At 44.2% G+C, this 10,424-nt stretch overlaps 1 protein-coding gene across 1 annotated transcript; it reads right to left on the reverse strand.

The window, feature by feature from the left end:
* Positions 1–916: 916 nt before the first annotated feature.
* LOC110710803 lies at positions 917–2,014 on the reverse strand. Its single transcript, XM_021889145.1, has 3 exons — positions 1,688–2,014; positions 1,222–1,639; positions 917–1,053 (listed from the first exon to the last, which is right to left on the reverse strand). Exons 1-3 carry the CDS (start codon positions 2,012–2,014, stop codon positions 917–919), a joined length of 882 nt encoding a protein of 293 aa, XP_021744837.1.
* Between the last annotated feature and the right edge of the window lie 8,410 nt (positions 2,015–10,424).

A 10,424-nucleotide genomic window follows, 5' to 3' on the forward strand; every position in this document is an offset into this window, starting at 1 on the left:
CATTTCTACTTGAAAGTAGACTAACATGTGACCATCGTGTAGAGGCATCAATTAAAACCATGAAATATCGAAATGGTCCACATGCTGGATTAATTGGCCCACATATGTCTCCCTGAATTCTTTCCAAGAATTTTGGAGATTCAGTAGCAATTTTGTTCATAGATGGCCTTATTATTAATTTGCCAAGTGAGCATGCAGAGCATGTTAATTCATCTGATCGGGGAATTTTGACATTTCTTATTGAATGTCCAACTGAATGTGCTATTATTCTTTGCATCATCCCAGTTGCTGGATGTCCCAAACGATCATGCCATAAAATAGTCAAATGTTTGTCATCTAACTTCTGGTTAGATACCATATTGATTTCCACGGGTCGTAGGTTTATACGATATAACCCCGAAGAGTATGCTGGCAATTTCTCATATATATGTTTCTTGCCATGTTTTTCTGTCGTGAGGCATATATACTCTTTTTGATCTGTTGTCATTGTTTCTAGATGATAGCCATTTTGGCGTACATCTTTAAAGCTTATGAGATTTCTTTGAGATTTACTCGAATATAAAGCATTATTGATTATTAATTTTGTTCCATTTGGAAGCATTATACAAGCCTTTCCAGATCCTTCAATTAATTTAGCTGACCCGAAAATGGTGTTTACATTTGCTTGAAACAACTTTAGTTGTGAAAAATAATTTCTATCTTTTAAGATAGTGTGCGTTGTTCCACTGTCCAAAAGGCATTGATATTCGGAACTAACTTCAGGTAGATCCATATCTTCATAAAATAAATTTGAGATTAGTTTAGAATAATATCATACAAACTTTTATTAATGATAGAGATTAAAAGTACATTAAAATACAGGGAACTAAGAAAATACATTAAAACATAGCATATGTTACATTAGTAGATGAGAAACCTAAGTATTGTTGTTTTCTCCAAGAATGAAATCATTTCCAATTTCAGCATTATCCATGAAATAATCAGACACATCAAGGCTGGGACAAGGAGCATTTTCCTCATTAACATAATTTGCTTCTGCATTTTTCTCTTTGCCTTTTACAGAAGCCTGGTAAAGGTCTACCAAATGTTTGGCCGTTCGACAAGTACGTCCCTAATGTCCTGTCATGCCACATCTGTAACATGTGTCTTTTCCTTTCGAAGGAGTTTGTTTGTGGCTTCCAGATAACTGTCCCTTCTGTTTTTCAAAATTTTTGAAATTACTGTTTCTTTGAAAATTATTTCTACCACGACCACGGCCGCGTCCGCGATAATTCCCACGGCCTCTTCCACGGCCATTGTAATTTCCACGTCCACCTCTTCTTGTAGCATTTGACTCGGGTGGATAGGAATTTGTTGCATTTGCCTCATGATGAGTGGCCAAAGACCCAGTTGGTCTGAGATTATGATTTTTCAACAAAAGATCGCTATTTTGTTCCGCAACAAGAAATACACTCATTAATTCATTAAACTTCTTAAAACCTCTTTCACGATATTGTTCTTGCAACAGTATGTTGCTTGCATGAAAGGTAGTGAGTGTTTTTTCAATCATTTGTTCATCGGTCACTGGATGATCACAGTATCTCAATATAGATACTATCTCATGTATGGTTGAATTGTAATCTATTACAGATTTGAAATCCTAGAACCGTAAATTTGTCCAGTCAAATAATGCCTTAGGAAGGAGCACCCTTTTGTGGTGTCCAAATCTTTCATTAGGGCAGTCCCATAATTCTTTGGGATCTTCAACCATCATGTACTCAGTTTTAAGGCCTTCATGTAAATGATGCCTTAGTAACACTAAGGCTTTTGCCTTTTCTTGTTCGGTAATGGGTTTTTCAACCGTCATTGCAGAAGTGGTAGTATCAGTTGTTTGACCAGGGGGACTTTTATTTTCTTTAACAGTGTGCTCCAAGCCTTGAGCTTTCAAATTCATCATTGCGTCCACTTTCCATTCCAGAAATTTCTTTCCAGATAAATCTAAGATGCTGAACTGTCTTTTCATAAGGTCTCCCATTTTAGCTACAACAAATTTCGTGATAATTAGATTATAATAACAAATTATATGTACAACTCACATGTTTAGTTCTTCCATATTTATATTTAAGTTAATAAGACACGTGATAATTAAATTTAATAATAATAAACCATAAGTAATATAGTCTTTTCTCCCCCTTGGTTTATTATTGTGAGTAATTATATGATTAGACAAAAATTAATCATGTTAGTTGCAAAAAAAAACAGCAAAACAACAACAATGACAGTAGTAACAATAATTATAATGATAACGGTAATATTATACAATGATGATTAATAACAACAAACATACATAATAAAACAAAAACAAGCTTTTAATATACTAAAACGACAAAATAAGTGAGTTTTACTTATACATAATGACAAAAATTAATATTGCTACTAATAAAATTACAAGCGCCGTAATTAGAAGGAAATATTGTTTTATCTTCATTAAATCTTCCTCAAAAGTGAAGTTGTGGGTGTTTTGGTTGCTGTCGTCGGGGAACATATCGGAGAAGAAGGGGGTGAAATTTTTATTTTTTAGGTGATTTTTGGATAAAAAGTGGGAAGAGATAAAGGATTTGTGGTGAAATTGGGGGAAAAATCCGTCTTTTATAGAGGTAGGTTTATCCGTTACTGTTCTGTACAACTGTAAAAATATCATATAACAATCTAATATACTGACAAAAATTATGGTCTAAATATATATATTTATAATTGTAAAAGGTTATCACACTGGGAATGCAAGCCATAGTTGATTAGGGGATTTTGCTCCTACCAATCGGAATGCGCCACGTGGGCCAATCAGGTCCTGCCAAATGTCCCCCAGTTGGAACTGTCAGGGCTTGCCACGTGGCACACGCTTATTCGTCCACCTTGGACCTATTATGTCATGACACGTGGCATACTCCATGCCTAATGGAGAAACCGGCCACCCAGGCCCAACTTCCGAGGGAAGCCCAATCAGCCCTAGGTTAACCTAAACCTAGGATTAGCACGTTTCCCAAGGTTATAAATACCTCCCTTAATCCTCATTAAGGGAGATTACATTAATTACAGAGATAATAGGCTGATCACGCTAACAAAGCAGATTACGCTAAAAACTCACATTAAACACTCTCACCTAGAGAGACCCAATCACTTTAATTTCCGCATTAATTACTTCTTAATCAAGTACTAACTTGACCGTTGGAGGCGGAGCTCCCACCACCAGGAGTCTCCGTTGTTTTGCAGGTACAGGCGTCCGGTTCCAGTCTCGGAATTGTAACTCTCCCGCAGGACATCAGAAAACCCCGAAACATTTGGCGCCGTCTGTGGGGAGAGTACTTCTGAGATGGCATCCAAGTCTGTACCGACTCCTGAAGAGAGGCGTCCCCTAGACGACCCTCAAGTTTAGTCGGACCACGATACTGAGAATGAATTTGAAGTTGAAGCTCACACAGCTTCAGACGGGACCCTAAGGGCCCGACGTACCCGTCATACCGAAAGGAGGGAACGGGAACATCTTCAAACTGGAAGTGAGCCAGCAGGCGCACCGCCTGTTCGGCAGCAGCCGACTGATGGGTCTGCTCCCATCACAAGGAACGAACTCATGACCTTCATGAGGGACTTCAAGGGAGAAATTCAAGAGTTGATCAACAAGAAGCCGTCTGCTCTGGACAAGGAGCAGTCGGCTAAGAAACCCTCCACTTCACTAAAGAGGAAGCCAGTTCAAGGGCGAGAGGCGACTCCCCATCCTAAATCTAGGAAGTAGGAGCCGACTGCCTTTGATTTCACAAAATACCGTTTTCCTACTCCAGGAAATAGGAAACCTGTTCGTCATATTCAGGCGGACGGGTCGAGGAAATCATACACAGACGCTCGGCTACTGCTAGAGCAGAAGAAGAGTGACCGATTGTCAGAGTCGGCCTCTACTTCAAAATTTCAAGACAGTCTGCAAAATACCTCAATGAGGCATACTCAGTCGTATCATGAGAGTCAGTCAGGCGGCACCTCCCGTCAGTCCGGCTTTCATAGCGACCAGGCGGTACCAAACTTACCGTTTATGCCGCAACAACAGTATTTTTTACAGCCACCTCCGTTTGGTGGACCTGCAGCAAAAAATGTCCAACCTATGGACTGACAGCTACGGTTGCTTAGACTTGGTGAACAATCGTCGGCTTTCTCCAAGGAAATTACTGAAGCCGCTCAGCCGGCCAAAGTGAAAAATGTATTAGTAGGCGCCTATGACGGCACTACTAACCCAGAAGACCATCTTATGGCCTTCACCAACCTGATGTACCTTCAAGGATTGGATGATCCCACTTGGTGCAAGTGTTTCCCAGCGACTCTCAAAGGAATCGCACAACAATGGTTCGGCAACCTGCCGACTGGTTGTGTAAATAGCTTCAGGACGCTTGCTTACTTATTCACCTCCAACTTCGCCAAGAACATCCCTACAAAGAAGACGACCCTTGATTTAGGAACAATTCAGCAGGGCGAGAAGGAGGGGCTTCGTTCTTACATCAGGCGTTTTAACCTGATGAGAATACAGATTCAAGGGTTACCGGATGAGGTAGCCTATACTGACTTTTTCAGAGGTCTCAAAGACGGGTCGACCTTCAAATTTGATTTGGTCCGAAAGAGGGTGGCGACTCTTCAAGAGGCCTTGATTGAAGCGGAAGCCTATATACAGGCGACTGATCTTTGTACGGTAAAACAGTCGGACGGGAAAAGGTCCGACAAAAGAGAAGGACGACAGAAACAGTCGTCAAACAAAGATGAGAAGAGAAAAGAGGTCTGGGCGGCTGATTCCTCTAAACAGCCGGCCCAGAAAAAGAAAAAAGAATTCAAACCCTACTCCCCAAAGTATGCGCTTAACAAGGATAACCAGTTTATCCTAAAAGAAATCAAGGGACGGATCTCAATTGAGAAGCCGGTCCCCATGAAGGGTTCTGCAAACAACCGGAACCAAGAAAAATTCTGTGCTTATCATGAAGATGTTGGTCATCACACCAATGACTGCATCAGTCTCATGCGGTATCTGGACCGCCTGGCTGAGCAAGGTGATCTTGACACTTATGTCAAGAAATCTACGGGGAACACTTCCTCAAAAAAGCAGTCGGCCAAAAAGAATCAACAGGCCGACAGCTCCGATACAGATGATGCAGTCGTCTACACCATTGCAGGCGGCTTCTCAGGAGGCGGCCCCACTATTAGGGGCAACAAAGACAATATCAGGCGGTTAGATGTAAATTCCGTTCACCAAGAACGGCCGTCCAAATATTCATTTCCTGAGATTGTCATCACTGAAGAATATCTAGGAGGGGTAAGAGGGCCGCATGACGACCCTATCGTAATTGAATGTAAAGTGACCAACCAAAGAGTTGGCCGAATCCTCATAGATACCGGAAGCTCCTCAGATCTCATCAGTAGCAAATGTCTGTCGAAACTAAAATATCAGACTGATTGCATACATCCGGCCTCCCACCCTTTAGTAGGGTTTGGAGGAGGAGTCGTCCACCCAGTGGGACGAGTGGATTTACCCATCCGTCTGGGCAAAAAAGGGGAAGGACGACACATGGTAGTCCGGTTCCTGGGTAGAAGAACTCTCGGCCTACAACATGATTCTGGGACGACCAACCCTGAATAATTCCAAGGCTGTTATAATCCCATCTCTTATGTTGCTCAAGTTTGAGAGGGATAATGGAACAGTCGGGTCCCTAAGGGGAGATCAGAGGATGGCCCGAGAGTGCTATCTCTCGGATGTCAAGCCCACTGTTATGGCCACTGGATCAAGTGGTGGAAAAACAGACCTTGACAATGTCAAGGAGAGTGCGCCTGTTCAAGAAGCAGGCGGCAACAAGAGAAAGGCATCCTAGACAGGGACCTCACGAAAGGACAGAAAATAGCAATCATTGGTAGAGGAGCGGTCGGATGAATTCCTCCCTCAGCCGGCTGGTGAGCATACGGATCTGATCCTAAACGACTCGTGTCCTGACCGAACAGTCAAAGTTGGGATGACTGCTCTGAGAGTCCTAGGTGACGACTTTCACAAACTATTGAAAGAATACAAGGACATCTTTGCATTCGAAGTCCATGAAATGCCAGGCATTAGTCCTGATCTGGCGGTACATAAACTGGCCGTGGATCCGAAAAAGAAGCCGGTACGGCAGAAGAAGCGGAACCATGGCGAAGAAAGAAGTCAGGCAGCAGCCGCCGAAGTTAAAAAATTACTTGATGCAGGGTTCATTCGGCAATGTTACTTCCCAGACTGGGTTGCAAATGTGGTGCTTGTTAAAAAGCCGAATGGCACCTGGCGAATGTGTGTAGACTACACAGACTTAAACAAGGCGTGCCCCAAAGACAGTTACCCTCTGCCTAAAATTGATAACCTGGTCGACTCAACAGCCGGCCATGCTTTGATGAGCTTTATGGACGCCTACTCTGGTTTCCATCAAATTCCTTTATGGAAGAAAGATCAGGAGAAGACGGCCTTCGTCACTGATCATGGATTATATTGTTACACGGTCATGCCGTTTGGTCTTAAGAATGCCCCGGCTACCTTCCAGCGAATGATAAACACTGTGTTCTTTGATCAGATTGGGAGAAACGTCGAGGCATACATTGATGATATGATTGTCAAGACTAAACTTCAGAAAGATCATCTGTCGGACCTCCGAGAAACTTTCGCCACACTCAGGCGGTACCATGTCATGCTCAATCCCAAGAAATGTGTCTTTGGAGTTGAGTCTGGGAAATTTCTCGGATTCCTTATCAATCAGAGAGGAATAGAGGCGAACCCTGAGAAGGTGCAGGCGGTCATTGACATGCAGTCGCCTCGTACCATCCGAGAGGTTCAGAAGTTAACAGGTTGTCTGGCGGCCTTGGGAAGATTTCTAAGCCGATCAGGCGACAAATGCTTATACTTTTTCCAGGCAATTAAGAAAAAGGCAAGGTTTGAATGGGGGCCGGAAGCTGAGGCCGCCTTCCAGAAAGTGAAAGTTCACTTGCATTCCTTGCCGAGGCTGGTCAGCCCTTTGCCCAAAGAAGTACTCTACATGTACCTGGCCGTCTCTGATCATGCGTTAAGCGTTGTTCTCCTTGCTGAAAGAGACGGCTGTCAGCTCCCGGTCTACTTTGTCAGTCACGTACTGAAAAATGCCGAGTTGAGGTATCCCTTAGTGGAGAAATTTGGTCTTGCACTCTTCATGGCTGTTAAAAAATTGAAGCCCTACTTTTTGGCACATGCAGTCGTCGTGTATACAGACCAACCTATCAAGCGGCCACTGACCATCATGCAGTCGTCAGGCCGAATGATCAAATGAGCCATAGAAATTCAGAGCCTCGAAGTTACTTTCGAGCCTAGAAAAGCAGTGAAGGGGAAAGCCTTTGCTGACTTTATTGTTGAGATGACTCGTCCCTCTGACTCTCAAGTTCCAGACCAAGTCTGGAAGGTATATGAGGACGGAAGCTCTACTTCAAATGGTTGTGGAGCAGGCGTCATATGTCAGTCGCCGGAGGGCGACAGGTACGAGTATGCTTTACACTTCAGTTTTCAGGCCTCAAACAATGAGGCAGAATATGAAGCTTTACTAGCCGGAATCCGCATGTGCAAGGCGGCAGGGGCAAGAAAAATAGACGCCTGTTCCGATTCACAATTGATAGTGAGTCAGTACAATGGCGAATACGAAGCAACCCATCCGGCCATGATCAAGTATTTACAGGCGGTCCGACAAGCAGTCGGCTCCCTTGAGGATTTCCATCTGATCCAAGTGCCGAGATCAGAAAACAACCAGGCGGATGCACTGTCAAAATTAGCATCATCTGCCTCCTCTGATACTCCTCGAACTGTTTTTTGGGAAGTAATGGAGAGGAGAAGCATTGAGGAAGAACCTATTGGAATCTTAGACAGAAGCTCAACCTGGATAGATCCAATCAGGGCATATCTGACAAACGGTACCCTGCCGGATGATCATCGACAGGCGGCAGCACTGAAAAAACGAGCCATCAGTTTTGAAATAATAAAGGGAGAACTTCACAAAAGGGGGTACCTTCAACCCTTCTTAAAGTGTGTTACTCCAGAAAAGGGACGAGAGATACTAGACGATCTTCACTCTGGTTACTGTGCTTCCCATATAGGCGGTAGGACGCTTGCTCAACGGGCAAGGCGGCAGGGCTACTTTTGGCCTACTTTAGAAGCAGATGCGATGGTGATGGTGAAAAAATGTGACAAGTGCCAAAGGTTTGGCAAACTAATTCACCGTCCGGCTACTGACCTCACTACCATTCATAGCCCACTACCGTTTGCTAAGTGGGGCATGGATATTCTGGGTCCATACTTGTTGCCGTCGACTACTTCACTAAATGGGTAGAGGCGGAGGCTGTAAAGGGAATCAAGACGACGGATGTAATTTCATTCATTTGGAAAAATGTCATCACTCGGTTCGGGGTTCCCATGTCTATGGTTTTTGATAATGGTCCCCAATTTGAGACGCCTGTTCTCAAAAGCTGGTTGGGTGACCAAGGAATTGCACACTACTTTGCATCTGTCGGCCGTCCACAAGCAAACGGCTAGGTAGAAGCCTTTAATAAAATCATCTCAGGCGGTCTCAAGAAAAAGATTGAACGAGCAGGCGGCCTATGGGCGGATGAATTACCACATGTTCTCTGGGCCATTAGGACGACTGAAAAAGGGGCGACTGGAGAAACTCCATTCCTCCTAACTTATGGTGCGGAAGCTGTTCTTCCAATAGAACACTACGAGCCGACTCTTCGAGTAATGCTATATGACGAAGAGGCAAACTGGGAAGCCATGCGCCTGGCATTAGACTCACTTCCTGAAAGGAGGGGCAATGCTGTCTTGCGCCATGAACTTTACCGCCTGAGAATGACTAGATCATACAACAAAAAAGTACACATGCGTCCACTCAAAGTGGGGGACTTTGTACTTAGAAAAATGGAAGCAGTTGGTAGGGCTAATGAGTCCGGCAAACTAACTCCCAACTGGGAAGGACCCTACCGAATCTGTGAAGAGGTCAGGGACGGTACCTACCGGCTGGAAATACTAGACGGACAACCGTTGCCTCGAACTTGGAATGTAGATAATCTTAAGAAATATTTCTTTTGAATGATGTAAATAATCAAGGGCTACTTAATAAAAGTTTGCACTTAATATTCAATTTTGTACTAAGAGGGGAACGCCTACTAACAAATAGTCGGCTACTCTCCATGTTTAATTTTTATTCTTACTTAAGAGGAGCATGCCGTCTGTACCTTTACAGCCGGCTACTCTCCATTGAGAATTTTACTCTCTTCAGAGGGGCATGCCGCCTGTAACTTTACAGTCGGCTACTCTCCATTGAATATTTTACTCTTTCAGAGGGGCATGCCGCCTGTACCTTTACAGTCGGTTACTCTCCATCGAGTATTTTACTCTATCTTCAGAGGGGCATGCCGCCTGTACCTTTACAGTCGGCTACTCTCCATCGAGTATTTTACTCACCATAAGGGCATGCCGTCTGGACATATAGTCGGCTACTCTCCATAGAAGAGGGCCGACTGGTTCCAAACACACAGCCACCCCCCTTATACTTAGCTAAAAAAGATTAGGGCCTGGCCGACCCTGTGCCTAACAGGCGGCTACCCTCCTCTTACTTAGCACCTACGTTCACCAAGAACTGTCCAAGGCCACATGCCGAATGATCAGACCAGGCGCCAAGCCAACTGATCAAATCTTCAAAACTAATACGACTTGTCCCAACATCATAGCAGGCGTCCGGCGGCATCCCTCCGGATGAAATTCGTCGCAGAGAGAAGCTCCCTTTTGGGTGGAACATTGCTCTATAAACTAATTACACGGCACCTATACGACTGCCCCCAAGGGCAACCACGTAGCCGTTTTTGAGACAAGGATAACTCTATCACTAACCAAACCAGTGGTAGCAGTTGACATCTAAGTCAGATGACCGCCAGTATTACTTGGGATAAATGCAGGGGGTACCTCTTGAGTTAATAGCCAACAAACATTGGCGAATCAAGGGGTCTAGCCGGCCTCCGCCGCCTGGTACCTCTACTTCTCAAGCAAGAGTGACGGAGACTGAGTAACACCAACGTTAACTCATAGTCACTCCCTCAAACTTGGTATGGAACCTAAAAGGTTTGAGTAGACCGCCTGTTTTTTGGCAAACAGGGGCACTCAAACCCCTATTCCTACTAGGTAACCACTCGGGTTAATAGCCAACAAACATTGGCGAATCAAGGGGATCAGCCGGCCTCCGCCGCCTGGTACCTCTACTACTCAATCTAGAGTGTGACGGAGACTAAGTAACTCCTATGTTAACTTATGGTCACCCCCTCAAACTTAGTATGGAGCCTAAAAGGTATGAGTCGTCCGCCTGTTTTTAGCAAACAGAGGCTCTCAACCACTA

The sequence above is a fragment of the Chenopodium quinoa genome, unplaced genomic scaffold (genome assembly GCF_001683475.1).
Source record: "Chenopodium quinoa cultivar QQ74 unplaced genomic scaffold, ASM168347v1, whole genome shotgun sequence".
Classification (NCBI taxonomy): domain Eukaryota; kingdom Viridiplantae; phylum Streptophyta; class Magnoliopsida; order Caryophyllales; family Amaranthaceae; genus Chenopodium; species Chenopodium quinoa.